Genomic DNA, 20,501 nt, shown 5'->3' with positions numbered 1-20,501 from the left:
ATAAGCATCACATATGATACATATGTGTAAATAAACACTGCATATTACCTGTATATGTAAATAAATTTTATAGACACATATACTGTCACAGAAAAAGGACTGAAAGCATATACCATAAAATGCTGACCAACTTCAGTGATTTTTTCTGGGTTCTGCGATAGCAAGTAATTTACAAGGAGTTCTGGGTGTGTCGTTTCCCTATTTTCCAAAACAGATAGCAGCAAATGTTTTTCATTTGTAATAAAGAAAAAGTTATTTTAAAAAAATAAGCAACCCCTGAGATAAGACAGGACCCCCTAGAATGTAAGCGATGTCCCATTTTTCGGCCCACCCAAAGTCAGCAACTTTTTGTCACCCTGGGCCCTCAGGGCTCACTCGCCTATGAGGTTAGCGAGTTCTGCTGATTTGTTGTAACATGCTTTGTGCTTCTCCCCTCTTGGGTTTCCACGGCCATCTCTCCAATTCAAACTTTCCCTCCCCGGTCATTGCTTTCACAAGGCCATGTCCCTGCACAGAGCTGTCCATCACTCCCCCTGCCCTTGAACCCACCCCCCGCAACTTTCCAGGGGTCTCAGCCGTCCTCCCCCGCAACTTTCCAGGGGTCTCAGCCGTCCTGTTTCTTCATACACACCCTACGTTATGAATCACAGCCAAACTGGTCTACTTACTATTGTCCAAATGCACTCTCTATTTTTCCACCTTCGATTTTGCTCAAACTATCCCCGACTACTACCTTCCAGAGGCCTCTCCCGTTCTCTCAGAACCCACCTGCTGGGATACCTGCCTTCACGGCCTCAGAAAAAAATACATTGCTCCTTTCCAGCCCATTCATGTTACACAGAGAATACAAGAGCAATACAAATAAGTGTTCTTACCTTGTCTATTACATCGATTGTTTTTCTCTGGCCCAGAGGCCTAGTAAATCGTCGGGAACTAAGGTTTGGAGGCAAACGAAAGGTTTTACGAGACAGGACCGCGGCACATGTCTATAAATACGATCCTTTAATAAGTGAATATAGATCAGCCCTCGTGTAAGTGCGTGTGCGCGCGGCGCCCTGGTTCCGCCTTACCTGGGGAGCATCACACCTAGTCCAGGGGAGGGGGCCCTAGCAGAAGCCCACCAGCCGCCGGGTGCTGGGGAAGCTCCTGCGCATGCTCATGCACTTCTCCTGGTCGATGTACAGAGAGTTGGCTTTGACCGCCAGGTCGTGCTCCAGGGTGGCCTTGGTGTGGACCAGCGACTGCAGGGTGTCCTCCGCGTCCCTCAGGCGCTGCTGCAGGGTCTGGATGGTGTCGTCCACCTCGTACACCTCGTTAACCAGGCTGCGTGGGGAAGAGGCACCGGTTAGGTTAGCAGAAGTCACGCTGGTTATCAGCTCCACCGGCGCCAAGTGTGGTTACTGAATTCCCACCGGTCACATCAACCTCAGAACTACTTCACGCTGCAAAGCCGCAAAGCAAACAGGACGATCCAAAAGGCACACCCAGGATACTCGGGGGGCACCAGCAAGTTTTCATACATGCATTGTGCATACACGCGGATATTAAACCTTCTAATATTTAAAAAGGTAAACTTTTAAACATTTGATTTTTTTTAATAGTAAAGATGGGGAAAATGGAAACAGCTCAATTTTCATGCATTTACTTTGTCATTGAAAGCTGTTTATATAGTGAGGAAGAGGGGAACACCCAGCTTTATTCAGCGGCTAGAATTCAGCCCAACCTGTTAACTACGGTGGGGGAGGGGTTAGTTAATGGGCACTCCTCCAATTATAATGCCCCTCCCCCCAGCAATGCCCCAAGGTTCCAGAGTAAATATCGAAACGTCAAAAACCTAATGGGACATGAAAATGATAATTCATGAAATCAGCTACGTAAACCATGAAACAAGCTGCCGTTCTGATTGTGCTGCTGATGAAAAACAGGACACATTTTTCAAGACAGAAAGGAAAAAAGTCATCATTTCATGTAAAAAATCTAGCATCTCCTCCTCAAATTATTTTAACTGATATCATTTTCATTTCTTTGATTATTAGTGAAACTTTCCTAAATGTCTATTGGGCATTTTGCAATTTTTCCATGAATTGCCTCTTCCTGTCTTTTGCTCATTTTTCTATTGGGGTATTACTAATTATCTTAAACTTTGGCAAAAAGTTCTTTAAGTTTTAGGCATATTACTTTTTTTTTTTTGGTCTGTTAAGCTTGTGGCAAATGTTTTCTCTAATTTGTTTTTTACCTTTTAATTTAGCTTATATTTCGTTATACATAAGATTTCAATTTTTAGTTAGCTAAATCTTTCTTTTTCTTTGTGATTTCTTCTGTTGTGTTTATATTTAGAAACTCTTTCTCCTCCCAGAGAGCAATTAAGCAAGGACTCCTTTACCCTCTGACTTGGCCAATAATATCCAAGGGGTGGGACCATGTGGTCAATCAAGAGAAAGAATACTAAACAGGTTATAAAAGACAATAGTAAGGATAATAACTTAGTTGAAACCACCAACTCCAAATTCATCAAATTTTGCCCAGTGATTCAGAGCTAAAGTTTTCTTTGTTGGGGATGTTCATTTATCAGCAGACTGGTTGGGTGGGGGGAGGGTGGGTGTGTGCATGAAATTAACTAAAATGTACCATAATATAAAGAGAATAGTGACAGTGTACAAATAGGGGTGTGGATGTCGCTGCAGGTGGAAAAGGATTTCACGATCGTAAAAAAATACCCAGACCATATGGAAATCATTATACCAAGACCATTTTATAGCTTCACAGACTTTGCCACTGGAAGATAAATGGCAGAGGTCATCAAGCCCAGCTTCCTTGTTCTACAGACAAGGAAATTGAGCCCCAGGGATTGACGAACTGCTCTCCCCACAGGCAGACGGCCTACATGTGTTTATACACCACTCACAGTTATCCAGGAAGCTAAGAAGGAAATCAGGAGTCTCGGTGGCCATAATAAGGAACTGGGTCCCATTTCCTGCCCCGCCCACTCAGCTCCCAGAAGCAGAGACCTGGGAAGTTGGCCTCGGCCCTGGACCCTCTGGGTGAGACCATCTCATTTCTATTTGTCATCCCCACAGCGCAGGCCTCCCAGATAATACACAGGAGGCCCAGTTAAATTTGAATTTCAGATAAACACGTATGTTTTTAGTCCAAGTATTTTTTTCACTGCGGTAAAATATAAACAACATAAAATTTACCATCGGAGCCATTTTTAAGTGTGCAGTTTGGTGGCATCATGGGTAGTCACACGGCCATCACCACCCTCCACCCACAGAACTCTTTTCATCTTGCAAAATGGCAGCTCTGTCCCCTTTCGACACTAACCCCTATTCCGCCCGGCGACCCCCATCCCCCGGCAACCACCGTTCTTCTTTCTGTCTCTATGAATCTGACCACACTAGGTACTTCACACAAGTGGCATCATCCAGTATTTGTCCTTCTGTAACTGGTCTGTTTCACTCAGCATAATGTCCTCAAGGTTCATCCATGTGGTAGCACGTGTCAGAATTTCCTTTCTTTTTAAGGCTGAATAATATTCACTACAAGTATTTTTACTTACCATAAGTGTTTTCTGTGTAAAGATGCCTTGCGGTATTGGGGGATATACTAATACTAAAAACTTATTCATCGTTTATCTGAGATTCATATTTACCTGGCCGCTAATTTGCAAAATCTGGCAACCCTACCACAAGAACCAAAATAGTGTCAGGCCCAAAATTAGCTCTCACAGAATATTCATTTAAGATGGCACCAAAGCCACAACGTCTCTACTCAAAACCCTCCGCCCCCTGCTTTTGGTAAAGGACAAATTGTAAATGTATTTAAGGAGATGCACCAAATCAGCACCTGCTGGTTGAGGTTGGGGGGTGGTGCTGGTGGGGGGGAGAGGAGAGGGCAGAAAAGAGGCTCTTGTTTTTTACTCCATATGGATCTGTACTGTTTGAATTTGTTTTAAAATCAGAGCGTGTCTCTCTCTTACTTGTGAATTTAAACAAAGTGAAAAGTTTGACAGAAAACGATAAAGGAACAATGCCTTCATTGTGTTATCCTGTACTGAGTATTATTATGAGAGAACAAGAGGAAACAAGATCCTGATGATAACGGACACCGTAGCCAGACGATGGAATACTATGCAGGCAATACTTTTTAAACAAGAATTTGTTTTTGCCTTGGGGAAGGAAACTCAGAATACAATGTTGGTTGAAAAAGTCAGGATATAGAACTCTACATGCAGCGTGATCACATTTTGTTAACGTGCCTGGTGGCAACCATGGTTATCCCTCAACAGCAAGGAGAATTGACGATGATTTTTATTTTTTATTTCATTTTCTGATTTTCTATCACGAACAGATACAGCTCTTAACGCCAGAAAGAAAACAGTAAATAGTTTCCAAAAAGGAAACACAATTTTGAGGGACTTGAACTCTCTTTGGCCTTGAACTCGGAGAGGTTACCTGAAGTGCCTCGGCTGGACCGACACCGCGACGGGGCAAACATCACATCTCCATCCGAGTCCACAGCGGACAAATGAAGGGGGTCTGGAGACTCCCCAGGACCTCCCTGCAGGCCCACGTTCTGGACACACCCTCCCTGGTGGGTATGCCCACCAGGGGCTCACCCACGCCAAGGTGGGGTACAGAGCAGATGAATCACCAGCACCCCAGGCCACCTGCCTGTCCCATCTCAGGCCATGGTGACGTCATCCTTGTGGATGCTGGAACCAAAGGTCTTCTGATCATCCCTGACCCCACCCTCTTCCTCACACCCCTATGTAAAAATGTAAAAATCTGCGGTACCTGTCTCCCCGTGCCCCTGCGCCCTTCCTCTCCACTGTGCAGGCAAGTCCTTGAATGTCCCTGCTCCGTGTCTGACCTCAGGGTCTCCCCCTTGCCGTCCCCTCAGCCCACGATGCTCTTATTCCACTCTTCATCCCGCTAATTTACGCCATCCTCAAAGCCCGGCTGGACAGACCCTTCTTAGGGAAGTCCCTCCCTCAGCCCTGGGACTAGTTCGCTGCCAGATATCGATGTCGTGTGTTCCAAGAGCGCCAGCCCTTCTGTGGCCCTCGGGGTGCTTGTCGTGGCCTGTGTGCTACGTCTCCCTGCCGGCCATCAGGTCCGGGAAAGTGACATCCACAGACCCTCCTGCAGTTGACAGGGGCACAGAAAATGCTTGATGGATGGGGACCAACTTCTGTGTCCTAGGAGATGGAGCCCATGATGGGAGGTAGGAAGCTGCCCGGAAGTCCAAGTCAAGGGTCTCCCAGGAACGAGGAGCAGACCCCAGGTGATGAAGAGGGAGCACAGGCCAGAGGGAGCCACCTGCAGCCAGCCCGAGGTGGGGAGCACCGCAGAGCACCCCCAAAAGGCTCATGGATGCAACGACAAGCCGTGAAAACACACCGACACCGTGCATCTCCTTTCATCTTAGAGCCTGAACTGTCTTCTTACTTCCAATGTGGGAGGGAAGGAATTAAACTTAAGTGTGGAAGTTTCCTCTGGCCTGAGATCTGTAAACATAGCATCTGAGAACTGAGCTAAAGGCATATTTTGTTGTTGTTTAGGTCAGGCTGGATTTAAAAAGTAAGTTTCTCTTTTGAAGATCCCAGGGTATACAATACCACTAGCAAAGAAACAGATCTTCAGAGAGGCTGTCGGACACGGCTGGTGATGGGATTTATGAGGGTGAGTTGTTTATAATCACAGCGGCCTGCTTCTCTTCTCCCAGCCTTCCCTGAGCTGTTTTCACCTCTTCAAATGGAACCCTGAACCCAAAGGTAGGGACGGAGCAGGGTGACGTGTGAGTCTTCACTCCTGACAGCCAAACGTTAGTCTAGTGGAAAATTTATCTGTGAGGGCTCTTCTGAAAAAAGACACGTTAAAATACCAATTTTTTTTAAAAGCAATTCCAGATACTTAGAATGCAGGCAGCTAACATCCTGGTTTTCCCATCGCTGCGTGAAGGCAGCTCAGAGATACGACACCTCCCTCAACTTTCGCCGTTAGAAATACGTTTCTCCTCCTCTTTCAAGGCCACGTTCCACTCTCAGTTTCCTTATTCTTGGCAGACGGCAGCCGTTCTGCCGAAACCACTCATTTGGGGGGAAGTTACAGAACTGAAAAAAGTTTGCATTCAAATACAAATAAAACTACCGTCGTCTGAAAAAAAAATATCCAGATTAAGTAAAGCACAGCCTGGTCTGGCCTGCCCTCAAGGATGCCAAGAATGTTTAGAATTGCTCTTGAAAGCACCCATTTAGAAAAAGTTCAAATGCAAATCAAAGTCTTGAAATGGAAACAGCACTTTTTCTCTGTCCTCACTCCCCTGAGTTTATGGTCCTTGTGTTTTCTTCATCTAGACAGCCAAAGGGCTGCTTTCAGAATGATGAGTTGAATAAGAAAAATAATCCCCTCCTCCCTCAATAACAATCCTAAATTCCACTGCTGTTCCTCTAGGACCATATTTTTGGCAACGATATTTTAACAAGAAATCTTTACGGAAACAAAAGTAGGTTTTGTCCTGAAGTCAGTAAAGGAGCAGAGGAAATAGACACACTGCAGGGTCGACAGGAAGTAAAGGAAAAGCAAATTCTGTTTAGCCGTGAAGGGGGAGAAAAGAGGAAAAATCATTCAGCTTCTCAGAAGCAGCTGTGAATGCCTCATTGTCTGATAACTGCAAAGTCAAATTCGACCACGACTCAAAAACCCTTCTGAAAAGCAACCCTGTGTTGGTCTGATGGCAGCCCGAACAATTTCTCTCTTCCCGGCTCTACTTTTTTTTTTCTTTTGATAAATTTATTTAGTTGTTTATTTTTGGCTGCGTTGGGTCTTTGTTGCTGCACGCGGGCTTTCTCTAGTTGCGGCGAGCGGGAGCTGCTCTTCGTTGCGGTGCGCAGGCTTCTCATGGCGGTGGCTTCTCTTGTTGCAGAGCACAGGCTCTAGGCGTGCGGGCTTCAGTAGTTGTGGCTCACAGGCTCAGTAGCTGTGGCTCGTGGGCTCTAGAGCACAGGGTCCGTAGTTGTGGCGCACGGGCTTAGTTGCTCCGTGGCATGTGGGATTTTCCCAGGCCAGGGCTCGAACCCGTGTCCCCTGCATTGGCAGGCGTATTCTTAACCACTGTGCCACCAGGGAAGACCCCCGTCACTACTTTTGATGGCTCCGCAGAAATTGTCGGAGCATGAAACTTCAGCTCAGCTTCTCCCAATAATATTTGCATAAAACCACAATTCATGTTCTAATCTAACTGGCCAAATGGGTGTGATCCCACTACCAGGTTCCTGTAATAAATAGATACTTCAGACTGGTTGCCTCCAGAGTGGTGGGCTGCTTCACCTCAATGATGGGCTGTGTGTGAGTCGGGGTTCTGTGGAACCCACTTGGAGAAACATGTGGCCTGGGTGACCTCCTCCATGGTGATGGCCCAGACGACAGCTCCACTAGGAGAAACACAGCTACTGTGGGAGATGAAGGCCATTTGAATCTATTCTAGAGCACACCTCTTAGCATCCAACACAGACAACACGCGTGCTGCCCATGGAGGGTGTTTTGCAGTAACGTCTCCTCTGTGACCCTCTGTTTTATCCTCTGAGAGTGAGATGAGGATACAGCACCTGCTTTGCTGCCCATCCCATGTGGGCATTGAGAAGGCCAGATGAGCTTAGGTACAGGACGGCGGGGTGGCAAAGGCCCCATACAATGAAACATGGGGAAGCAGAAGCAAACTGCTGCTTTGTTTGAACGGAGCTCAGCAGGGAGATGGGCAAGGATTCTAACTATGTCTCTGCTTCCTCCCAACAGTTGCCCGCTGGGTCACCGTCACTCAGCCCACTTCTGCCTCCATTTACTTATTTGTAAATTGAAGAGAACGCATAAGGTAAAGTATGCAGGACAGTGCCCGGCACAGAATAAGATCAATAAATGGCAACAGCTATTGTGATTGTCACCATCACCACCTTTATCATCATCTTTCTCATTCTTGGCCTCACAAAGACCACCCTTTCCTTCACAGCCTCACCCCACCGCTTGTTCCCTGGGTAAGAGCTCAAAGCCGCTTTGTCCCTAGGATATAAGGGAACTCAGTCGTGGACCAGGCAGACTACAAGGCTAGTGGTCTCTCCCACTGCTCCAGTTCAAGCGCTGCCGCTTCGTCCCTCCAGTTGCTATAAATTTCATTTGCTTCTGCACAAAGTGTTTCAAGACCTAAGCACAGCAATGATGCAATCCAGAAAGAGGCAGATAGGCAGGTACTGAGAAATTAGAAACGAAGCCAGAATGGGGGTGGGAGGGTGGCTAATTCCATTCAAGCCCATCCTGAAAGGAATCTTCCAAGTTAAAAATAAGAGGAAGAAAATACACCTAGTGTCCAGAAGATGAAGTGTAGTGTCAGATCCCTCCCACCGTGTACACGTGGGAGATGCTTGATGATGACCAGCTGCTTGCAATTTCTATCAAGAACAGAACAAACTGAAATGAGCTGAAATGAGCCATCGGGGTTTAGGGGATCCTGAGGATGCTCTTAACGATGAGAGCAGGAATGAAGCACCCAAAGAAGCAGATGAGGGCAACGGTGAGAGCAAACAGATGGGGTGGGGGGAGTTGGCACCCAAAGTCCCTTTTCCGATGAGTCAGGGGCACTCGGACACACTCAGCGGCCAACCTCTGTACTGTTTCCGAGACAGGGGATCTGGAAACTCCGGACACTCCAGGGAGGTGCAAAGGAGCCCAACGTCACCTCCACCCCCGGAATGAGGCTAAGTGTTAACACTATTCTTGTGTGTAGTGTTGATGTCATTTCCTTTTTGTTTTAGTCGCGGTAAAATAGACATAACACAAAATTTACCATCTCAGCTCTTAAGTTCCTGGCATTAAGTACATTCACAAACTTGGCAACCATCACCACCTTCCATCTCGAGAACTTTCCATCATCCCAAACCGAAAATCCGGGCTGTTAAACACGAACCCCATTACTGACACTTTAAAGGAGGCTCTAGCGCCGTGACCATCACTAGGCTGCTCTACATCCCCATGTGCTGGTGGACGAGCCTTAGGAGCTCAGAGCTGCCGGCAGCCTGGGGGTTTCCCCAGAGGAGCCCGAGCTGGCCCTGAAGGCGCCCCCGTCCCCATCACCGTGACCCCCACCTGGTTCTCCCCCCCTCGCCTCTCCATCGCTCACCGCAGCTGAGCCATGTCTCTGCAGAGCTCTATGTTGGGCCTCCGCGTACGCTCATCCAGCCTGGTCTGAGCCACCTTCAGGAAGGCGGACTTGTCCTTGATGGCTTTCTTGATGGATTCGATGGTCATCTCCGTCTGGAAAATCTCCTGCAGGGTCTGTACCAGGAGAAGCAAACGCCCGGGGCTTTGGTGCCAGGCCCTCAACAACCTGCTCCCCGATCCGTGCATCGGTGGCCGGGCCTCCCCCTGACGGGAAGGAGGATTGTCTGAGGGCCTCCTCCCACCAGCCCCATCCCGGGACCCGCGGTGGGAGGTGCGGCACCTGCTCCCACCCTTTGGAGAGCATCTCCTCCTGACTCAGCGTGCGAGCACTTAGGCCACAGAAATGGGCGAATGCCGCAAATCCGAGCTCGCTTTCTCCTTTTCCCTCAGATCACCGGCTGTTAGATATTTACTGATACACATTTGCACGTGACTCCGAGAAAAGGGAGGCCAGCAGCTTCGAGGGTCCCTGCTTCCCTCCCACGTCGGTGTATCCTTGCTTCTATCTTCCCGCTGCCTCTCCTCACTAATCTCAGAGAGGTTTTCCTGCTAGGGGAGGATTTGCCTTGAGGCAAATCGAGGTCAAGCTTTGGGGTGTCTCACTTGCAAGGGAGGAGCTCATAATCTGGTAACCCCAATTTTATATTCTTCTCTCCTTAAAGAAGGTCCCCCGGTTACCTAAACCTGAATCCCTCCCTGGTTCGTCTTCCTCTTCTGACAAGCAAGCCCCCTTCTTGTGCTCTGAAAACCCTGCCTTCTCCTTTGCCTACGACCTTGACCTCTGCCCCCCCGGGGTCTCCACACCCCCCCATTAGTCCCCTCTTCTTCAGCCGCTTTCCTGTGGCCTGGAGATGCCCCCCAACCATCACCCAAATTCCTTTGAACCCTCATGCCTTCCCCACCACGCTCTCATCCAATCCCGCTGGGTCCTCTCCGGCTGGTACCTTCCCAGCCTCTCCTCAAGTTCACAGCCACATGGACTCAGCAGTGGCCTTGCCTACTCCCTCCACGTGCCACCCACCTAACCTCCCAGTGGCCCCCGTATCCTGTCTCTGGCCCTGGTTGCTCTGGTGAGACCACGCACTCAAAGTCAATGATGAGGCCTCTGCGGAGTGTCCCTCCCCTTGAAACCCTCGCCTTGCTTACTTCTCTGGCCAATTGCTATCCTAATCCTTGATTTTGTCTCTAACTCCTTCTCCTCACTCCAGTGCAAGGTGCTGCCCTTGACCCCTTCTCTGCTATCTCCTTTCTCCCTGCAGAGACCTCCTGTAACCACACAGCTTCAGCACTTGTGAAATCCAGGAACTCTTTCACCTGTCAGTTAAGCTTTGCCCTCTCTTCCAAGCTTTCAACCACCTGCTGAAAATCATTACACTCTTCTATCACCAAGGCCACCCTCAAGGGCTCCCCGCTCCACGAAGCCACCCCCATCTCTCACCACTGGAAATAACTGCTCCTTCTGCTAAACAAACTGAACCTTTTATCTGTAGCTCCAAAGGGTTCTTTCTGCACTTTTCTGATGGAACTTATCATTTTCTACATACGTGTCTTGTCTCACACAAGACACAAGACACAAGATGGCAGGGTCAGTGAGTCATCATGTGTGTACACCCCAAAGCCCCTGGCACAGCACCTTGAATGTAGCTGTTATGAGTTGAATTCTATCCTCCTCAACCCCCCCAAATCCATATGTTGAAGTCCTAACCCCCAGATCCCGGAATGTGATTGTATTTGAAGGTAGAGCCTTTAAAGAGCTAATGAAGATCTTTAATGAGGTCATTAGTGTTGGTCCTAATCCAATCTGACTGGTGTCCTTATAAAGAGAGATTAGGAGACAGACAGGCATGGAGGGAAGAGAGCACGTGATGGTGTGGGAGAAGGCGCCCGTCTACAAGCCTAGGAGAGAGGCCTCAGGAGAAACCAGCCCCACTGATAACCTGATCTCAGACTTCAGCCTCCAGGACTGGGAGAAAATAAATTTCTGTTGTTTAAGCCACCCAGTCTGTTGGGCTTTGTTACGGCAGCCAGAGCAAACTAATACAGTAGTAAACAAAACTCTGTTGAGCAAAGGGACTCCATCGTGTCAGCCTTCTATCGATAAAAGGCCTTTAGGTGGCCCCTCACTGCCCAGGGGACGCCTGCCCATCAATGACTTCCACGGTCTGGCTCCACCTGCCTTTCCAAGCTTGTCTCTCTAGGGGCACACACCGTCTGTGCCAGCCAGAGGGCCTCTTTACAGACCTGACTCAACCTCTGATTGGCTATACCTCCCGAGGCTTTGTTCATGATGCTGCCCCACCTGAATGCTCGCTTCTTCCTCCAAACTCCCAGAACGATTTCTGTGTTGGCTATTTGGCAACCGTGATTTGTCATGTTCTATTGTTTCTCATTGCGCATGAGCTTTTCATGTTACACGCACCTTCTCCACAAATATAAGCTTCCTGGGACAAAAACTACATTTTATCCTTCTCTCTTCCCTTCGCTGGATGTAGAAGCTGTCTGACCCAACAAATGTGTATCACCCAAAGAAGACACCATGAGAAGGAAAGGTAAATTACTGCAGCCTGGGAAAACACAGTGCCCTCAATAGGATAATATCTCCTGAGAGCAACAGAGCCAACATGGTAAGATTCTTAAAAAGAGAAATGAAACTACTCAATATTCTGCAATAACCTGTATTGGAGAAGAATCTGAGAAAGAATGAATATGTATATACGGATAACTGAACCACTACACCTGAAACTAACACAACATTATAAATCAACTCTACCCCAGTATAAAATAAAAATTAAATTAAGAAACAAAACCAGAAAACTATATGCAACATAACCCACAGAAATAACAAGGACTCCAAGACCGATACTAAAAAAGCAAGAGCACTTGTTTGTCTTGAAACCCATGAATTCTGCCTAAATCTTTCATCTTAGTGTCCTTACCAAACACTTATACTTAAAGCACTTTCAAAAGTTCAATATCAGAAACATTTTGAACCACTTAATAGTCGCCTGTATTTGGTTTTGTATTCCAGAAAAAAAGGCCCGAAATAATTTAACAGAAAACATCCCTACCATATGTTCTAATAATAAATTCACTTCCTAGTTACATACGGTGATTCATTGAACGTTAATAATAATATGTTTGTTTCTATTAAACACTAGGAACCTTTCAGGACATAGTGCATTCTTTGTGTTCCCATTTCCAATTCATGTTGGAGTCCAATTTCATGTTGACACCTAGCTACCTGGCTAAAATAAATGGTGCACTCTGTACCAGTTTTCATTTTTCTTAGTCTGTATGGCCAGGAAGTCATGTGCCTTACGGTGGAGATCTGTGGTCCCAGGTCAGCTGCGGGGGCCTCCCAGTGCTTGGCTTACCTTTGCGAGGTGAATCTGAATCTTATTTTTAGCATCTGCGGTCTCAGCAACGCGGCTGGTGAAAGCCAGGTTCACTTTGTTGAACTGATTCCACATCTCGTTGGCTGTCACCACCAGGAGGTTCCGGATGTCATCTCTCAGTTTCGCAGAGGCAGCTCGCTCGCTCTGGGAGCGAAGAATATTGTCGTGGGTAAATTTGGCCCAGGACTCGGGCACTGAGACCCTGAAGAAAAAAGAAATAGACCCAGACAATGGAAACGATGATGAATCAGCCTAGATTTTCTGTAGGCAACCGTTCGTCCTGAGAAAGAAAAAAACCCCAAATCACTTGATCCTGGTTTTACTGCATGAAGAGTAAACATCAGAGCAAAGCTTCTTTTAAAATTTTCTTAATTGCTCCTTGTTTGAGCGCTTTCTCTCTGTAAATCCGCAGCATAAATTAAGTCCTCTGCCAATGTGCAGGGGCGGGGGAGGGGATCGGTGAAGGGTATGAGTACGTCCATTCATTAGAAATGTGTCTCACCGGCCCCATAAGCGTTACGAAAAAATATTCAACCTCAGGACTAATCAAAGTGGTACTAATGAAAACAACAACATAGTAACAACCCTTTGTCAGAATAGCAAAGAATGAAGAGAATGATAATTTTCTGGTGAGCATGTTTAGAAAAAGATTCTCTCATCCTGCAGGTAGGAAAGTTGAATTGGTACGGCCATGCCGGAGAGCAAATGTGTGTAACTCAGAAATTCCACTTTAGAAAGTGTTTTTATTGAAATCTAATTGAAATCTAATTTATTGAAATCTAATATAACATTATATTAGTCTCAGGTGTGCAACGTAATGATTTGATTTATGGGTACATTGCAAAATGGTCACCACAGTAAGTCTAGCTGACAACATCCACCATCACACACAGTTACAAACCTTTTTTCTTGAATGAGAATTTTTAAGATCTACTGTCTTAGCAACTTTCAACTATGCAATAGAGTATTGTTAACCAGTCACCATGCTGTACTTTATATCCCCGGACTAAAAATACAGAATGCTTCCTGAATTGGCACATCATCACTGCGCAAGGGTCATGCTAATCTCTGTATCGATCCACTTCAGAAATTGATCCTAAGGAAATAACCCAAAGATGTACATGTAAGGAGATTCATTTTTAGCAGTGTTTATGCCAATCCCTGAAACACTGGAAACACGCTAAAATGTCCCAAAGTAAAGAAAAATTTGAGTAAATTATGGTACCTTTTAAAAAGTAATCCATACAGCATGCAAACTCATGCTGCAGTAGAATATTTTCACAAACAATGTATTTGACGTATCCTGAAGTGAAAAATCAGACAGGCTATACAAACAGTACATGTGTAATACCAATCTTTAAAAATATAAATCGATATCTACACGAGTGGAAGAACACTGGAAGGACTGATGGTAAATTGTTAACATTGGGCCTCTCTGTGTGGTTTCTTTGCTTTATGGTGTAGTAGGATGTCAAATGAGACTCTTACTGTCGATTAAGGTTTTAGCTCAGGCCATGATGACCAAAAATAACATCCTATCTGTTCCATACCCTGACACCCTATAAGAGACGGCTAAGAATTCATGCTGGAAATAGATGAGGCCCTTTATGGAGGACCAAGTGGTCAGAGTGTGTGTGGTTCGATCCCAGCCCACCCCCCCCTCCACGTCCACCCCAGAAGGAGAAAAGGGAGATGCTTCCTGCTCTCCTCAAATTAAGTAAGAGGCACTTCATGGGGACCACTTAGGACCTAGGGTCTGAATCTGATTCACACCTGAAGAATCTGAATGACAAAGTTGGTACCCGTTGCTGCTCCTATTACAGAAGAGCTAAGAGGGGGTCTGCTTTGGGGTGACCAGCCCTAAAGGGAGCTTTAAAGGGAGTCCCTTTAAAAGGGGGAGGGGCCATGAGTGTGGATATGGTTACGGTTACATAGGCATAGAAATTTGTTAAAACTCATCAAAATGTACACTAACGCCAAATGCATTTTAGCATAGGTGAATTTCACCTCAATCAAGTTGATTTTTTTTAATGTTCTATGCCACTATTTTCCAAAGAGATGTGAAAGCGACAGAACCATTTTTATAAGATGGTAAAGAAAGATAGCAGGGTTATCAAGATGCAGAAAGACAGGCCCTCTCATAGAGAAAAGAGCATGAACCCAAGATCGTATCCAGGGGCCTGGCAAAGAAACCACAGACAGGGCAGGTGTAAGAAAGAGTGGAAATAAATTATTCAACATTCAGCTGTTTTTCAGCTTGTACTTTCCACCCCCGGCCCACGTCCAGGGCATCCGATACATTGGTAACATTTTATTTTCTTTGTGCTAAACTGTGTTTTCTAGGTTCTTCTGCCTCAAGCAGGTGCTATTTTCACAGTTAGAAATATAAACAATGAATATTCTTCTACAAAAGATTACAGGATGCAAGTGTCTGCAGAACACCGTGCTTACTGACGACCTGTCCATAGCAGGTGCCTCTTACCTTTCCGCATCCTCCCAGGATCTCCGATTTACCTGTGCGCTGCATCCTTTTGAAAGGAGAGAGAATGAATTAAGTGACATGGAAATCACAGAGGCGGCACGCGCCCTACTCACATGGCATCCACCCGCTCCACTCCGCGGAAGTAGCTGACGCCGTCCGACGTGTTTCGCAGGTGGTGGCATTTATCGTCGATGCGGCAAGCCGCCTGCTTGTCACTCAGGTCCTTCTCCAGCTCGTGCTGGGAAGCTCTGTTGGCTCTAAAACACAGAGGGGAGACGGAGTTTCAGGCTAAGGGAACAATGTCACAGGAGGAAGCATGACGGCCCTTCGGGATGGGGACCCACCTCCACCCCCCACGCGCACACGTGACTGCTCTCTGGGTCTCTCCTCCTTCCCACGATGTCTAACTTCTCCATTAAAAGCAGCGTCCCCTGGAGCTGTCCCTACATGTGGGCGAGGAGAGCCTTGCCTACACTGTCCCTTCCATGGGCATGAGACGTGCAGACACACAGAAATTGGTATCTGGAGCTCCCCCAGGCTGGGGCCCATCTTCCTAGTACCCAAACCGCTCCAGACAGGACACTGGTTTGGAGCAATCTGTCCACATCTGTGCCTCCCTTTCCTTCTTCCTTTTCCTCAGCTACATCCTAACCCCTCTCTCCTCCATTCCTAGAGTGCAATTCCCTGAGAAGTTAGGAGGTATTCACAGCCAGCCTCCCTCCAGCTGTAAATGACCTCACTTTGCAGTTGTGCCAGGCCTGGAGGTAGAAATCGAGGGTCAAAATGGACCTCCCCTGCAGGAGTCAGCGTGTGGAAAGAGGCCAGGAATTGGCAGCCCCCGACCTCCCGCTCCCGCCAGAACCCTCCTGGGAAGGAAGAGGACTTGGTGAGCTCTGAGATGCCTGGCATTCCTGCCCTGCCATGCAGAGAGAGGACCCGGCAGGCAGCTCAGTCCCAAAGAGACAGGCCGGTGGGGCAGGCGTGGGTGACAGGTGAGCCACGCCCTGACTTGTGGCATAGTTCATTCCACATAGCATTACAGAGTGCCTACTCTGTGCCAGGACGCATCACGGACAAAGCAAACGTCTCCTCCCTAGAGGAGCTCACATCCTACAGGGAGGTGACAGGCAGTCCCCATAAGGAATAAGCAAATCCTGTGGTTTGTTAGCAGAACAATGCAGAAAACAAAGCAGGAAAAAGGGGGCCAGGAATGTGCGCGACGATTCTAAATAGGATGGTCAGGGTAGGACTCTCCTCAAGCAGGTGATACCAAGACTTGCAGAGGGAGAACCAGACCTTGCTGCCCATTGGAATATGTCAGGTTTTCCTCTGAGTGGAGTGAGAGACCACCGACTTACAATCTTAAAGGATCATTCTGGTGTGGGGTTAAGTACGGACTGCAGGGGACAGAGATACCCCATGAGCAGACCGGTGAGGCTACCCAGGTGAGAGATGGTGGTGGCCTGGACCAACGGGGCGGCAGTGAAGGAGGTGAGAAATGCTTAGATTCTGGAGACGCTTTAAAGATGGAACCAGGACTTATATACACGACCAAACATAAAATAGGTAGCTAGTGGGAAGCAGCCACATAGCACAGGGAGATCAGCTCAGTGCTCTGTGGCCACCTAGAGGGGTGGGATAGGGAGGGTGGGAGGGAGGGAGACGCAAGAGGGAGGAGGTATGGGGATATATGTATATGTATAGCTGATTCACTTGTTATACAGCAGAAACTAACACACCATTGTAAAGCAATTATACTCCAATAAAGATGTTAAAAAATAAATAAATAAAGAGCACAGGCTCTGGAGCCAAAAAAAAAAAGGCGAAAGTTAAGCCATTGGAATAGCAGGATTCCATCAGCAGAGGTGAGCAAATCTATGGGTGGGATGGAGGGCTGGGGGAGAAGACAGCGGGTCTTGCTTTACGTTTGAGTGTCCATTAAACATCCAAGTGGAGGTACCAAGTGGGTTGTTGGAATTGGGGAGAAATAAAAATTGGGCAATCGCATACAAAGAGCATCTGAAGAAGCCAGAGAACTGGATGATCCTAGAACATTTCTCTATTCCCAGCGCCCGAAAAAGGTCTTGGCATAGAGGAGCCACCCAGGAAAGCCTGTGTGGAACTGAAGGGGCTGATCCTCTTTAAATTGGCCTGTGCCTTCAGGTAAGTCACTTGACCTGTCAAAGCTCTTTGTTTTGTTGCTTGTAAAGTGGAGATGAGGGTAGCAGCGCACAGGTCATCTGCATTTTGTGGATTCTAAATCAGCGCGCGTGCAGAGGATGAAAGGAGAGGAAGCTGCGTCCCTGCTGCTTCCGAGTTCAGGTTACTGGGTTGAAACTCTGGGATTCTTAGGTCTTTCTCATCTGTGGTCTGGGGCCAAGATGCTCCCCAGGCTTCCTCTCTTGGGCTGACACCCTTGACCTCCTCTGACCTGACCTCAGAGCCTCCTTAGGAAGGCCTTCTATCCATCCATCGTCTTAGAGCCCAAGATGGGAGAGATCTAGGCCTCCATGTTGGTTTCTAATGAGATTCCATTCTCAGCTGAGATCCAAGCCCATCTCATGATCTTTCCTTAATTGTTCCTTCAAGACAAGTGGAGTTGAAAACCTTCCTCCCGTCACCTTTGCTGGACCGAGCCCAGTAACCATGTTAGAGCATCCTTAGCCAATCCTCAGCTATCCTCACCGATTTCTGAATTAAGGAGCCCTTCCAATGACAGCTTGAGAGAGAACTCAGCCATCTGAATCTCACCGACCTTCACAGCATCAATCTTGATGGTCAGCAGACTGAGTGAAAAGAACCACCACCTTTAGAACCACTATTCCTTTGGCTACATCACACACTCCCCCTGACAACATCAGTACAGGCAGAATCATCATTTCCTCTGTGTGACATATTCAACACTACTTCTTTCCATGGCCGTCACCAAATGAACGTTGACCTTTCTAGTCCTATAAGGCGACAGGCTCGGCCAATATTTTTTCTATGCTGACAGCTGTTATCATTGCTTCAAACCCTCCTTTGATTATTATTCTTTGCCGCCAACCCCCACTATAAATATTAAGTGCCTCCTGTCTACTATTGCCAAGAGAAGAAGAATTTGTATTCTGCTAGAGAGTAGGATGGGTGAACAATTACAGTGCAATGGATGCAGTGAATGCAGCAGTGTAATCACAGCACCAAGGACCACGTACCAGGGTTGCCGAGAAACCGGAGGAGAAGGCTGAGTTTTTAAGGAGAAGTGGAAAGTAAATATAAAAGTGTGCCACAGTTCATCACTTTTCCAGCTGTCGGGCTGCACGTGTACAAGTCTATCTCTTATCAAAGAATAAAAGTCTTTTGAGTTAAAAGTAACCTTAGCCACACTTCAAGGTTGGATAAAAATCCTTTCTGAAGCATTGCAAAAATTATTTCTTTAAATAAAATTTAAAGTAAGTACCCCAAGTACTCATTTTACCTTCTAAGTAAAAACGTGTATGTGCATGCGGATGTGTGTCCATGTGTAAGAAACCCTTACATAAGAAGCTAAGAGAAATCTGATTGGGAAGCGTGGAAGTACAGTTTCATGATAGAGTTTCAACTGTATAGAGAGGTAAAAGCTCTTACGCCAGTTGGGCAATGGCCTTGTCCAAATGCAGCTTCATCCTTTCTTGACAACACAGAATAATATCAACCTCCTACCCAAGTGAAAAAAAAAAAGCCACATTAATGTTTTGATATTGAACATAACGTTCAGAGTCAACAATGTAACAAAACATTGATGAAGGAAAACTTTGTTTCTGGGAAAATCGTGAAGTAAAACAAGAAAAGAATTTTATACCCACTTATTTACCTACACGCCCCCATGATATCACTGTCTTAATATAAGACTGAGATTCACCCTTTACAGGGCTTTAGGGAAATATATTGTGGAACAAGTTGGGACAGGGGTAAAATTTTAGGAGTTTCCTTTATTTTTTATCTCTGGTCTTTAATTGAATCAGTCAATCAATCAATCAAATTCTGGTGATACACAAGGTTGAATTTAATGCATGGCTTCTTCTATACTAAGTATTCTTCCAAGAAAAGTGAATCTGGAAGGGAAAAGGACAGCCTAAAAGGCAGTTCTCTCAGGCAGTGCATGTGACCTCCAAAAGACCCAGCTTTTTGTTCGAAACGGAGGCCAACCTCCACCCTAGGAGGCCAGGTCTCCCCTTGTCCTGCCTCTGCCCTGCAGCCCAGCTGCTATACTCGTATAAAATCTGCACTATCCATGCCACTCTGCTTGACCACGCACATGGCATTTTGATGCTGCTAGGATGTATATATTGTTACACGTATAGCAGAGATCTTGTGTGGTAGCAGAGATTTTTAAAATAAATATTTACTTCCCTCTGAAATTCATATTCACATTACAAAATTTAGGAACCCAAAATAGCACCTAGAAGACATTTAAAAAGTGCACACAACCATCGCTACCACTTTTTCAAGTGAAAAGTGGTCATACCATCATACTGAACACTGAACATGAAACATGAACACTTTCCCATGACATAAAACTATACTGTGATGAACAAGCTCAAAAATATTTAGACACCACCAAAGGGGATGCCTTTTTTCAAGGTTTTGACAAGTACAACCAAATTGCCCTTCAGAAGAGTTGTACCCATTTACAACAATAAATGAGTGTGAGCTTCCTCACCTCACACACCCAGTAGACACTATGATTCCTCTCAATCTTTGCCAACATGAAAGACCACCCCCCAGTAAAAGCACACTTGTTCAGATTTGCAGGTTAATATTATGACTGGGTATTTGTTCATGATTTGACTTTCTTCTCTTGTGAACCACCTGTTCATGTGCTTGTCTACCTTTTCTGTTATGTTTTTCTTATTTATAAATATTCTTGTATTTAAAATTCAGTCCTTTCCCATTATATGACACATATATATATTTATATTTTTTACCAGTTTGGCTCATCCCTTTATATTTTGTGTGTGGTGTTTTTGATATACAGACATTTATGGTTTCTATGACATCAAACTATCAAATGTTCCCTTTGGGTTTCTGCCTTTGTTCATTTGATTTTAGAGGCCTCTTCACTCCAATGTTAATTATTACTCAACTATATAGCCTTCTTATTCTTTTATTGTTTAATTGGTTAACGTAAAAATAGTATGCCTAGAGTTTATTTCAGTGATAACCCTCCTGCCTGATTCTTTGATACTCTGAATGACTGGAGTAAATGAAAAACGAAATTCCCATGACATGTTATCAAGTCCCCCTGCCTTTACAGGCAGCAAGGATTTCTCACACATTCTCACTGTAGGTGGTGCCTGTCTTTGATATTTTTTGTTGTTTGGTCTTCATCTTTCTCTATGGCTTGGTGTGTGTGTGTGTGTGTGTGTGTGTGTGTGTGTGTGTGTGTGTGTG

The 20,501-nt window shown here is 46.1% G+C and overlaps 1 protein-coding gene and 1 pseudogene across 2 annotated transcripts in view; both read right to left on the bottom strand.

Annotated features, from left to right (window-relative positions):
• Window positions 1-977: 977 nt before the first annotated feature.
• The window catches only part of TEKT3 (tektin 3), a 33,828-nt gene continuing 14,304 nt past the window's right edge, over window positions 978-20,501 (bottom strand). Inside the window, exons 5-9 of one of the 2 annotated variants that reach the window (XM_029212820.1) lie at window positions 18,696-18,766; window positions 15,203-15,346; window positions 12,587-12,809; window positions 9,172-9,326; window positions 978-1,323 (exon numbers count right to left, since the gene is read on the bottom strand). In XM_029212820.1, coding sequence (XP_029068653.1) covers window positions 1,107-1,323; window positions 9,172-9,326; window positions 12,587-12,809; window positions 15,203-15,346; window positions 18,696-18,766 — 810 coding nt within the window. In that variant the 3' untranslated portion in view covers window positions 978-1,106. The remainder of the gene's footprint in view (window positions 1,324-9,171; window positions 9,327-12,586; window positions 12,810-15,202; window positions 15,347-18,695; window positions 18,767-20,501) is intronic. The other variant, XM_029212821.1, reaches the window with a different exon arrangement.
• On the bottom strand, window positions 13,616-13,716 carry LOC114889876 (annotated as a pseudogene).

Source organism: Monodon monoceros, unplaced genomic scaffold (assembly GCF_005190385.1).
Source record: "Monodon monoceros isolate NGI ecotype Baffin Bay Population unplaced genomic scaffold, NGI_Narwhal_1 Super_Scaffold_9, whole genome shotgun sequence".
Classification (NCBI taxonomy): Eukaryota; Metazoa; Chordata; class Mammalia; order Artiodactyla; family Monodontidae; genus Monodon; species Monodon monoceros.
Note: the sequence above shows the minus strand (reverse complement) of the source record. Positions and strands in the feature narration are given on the sequence as shown.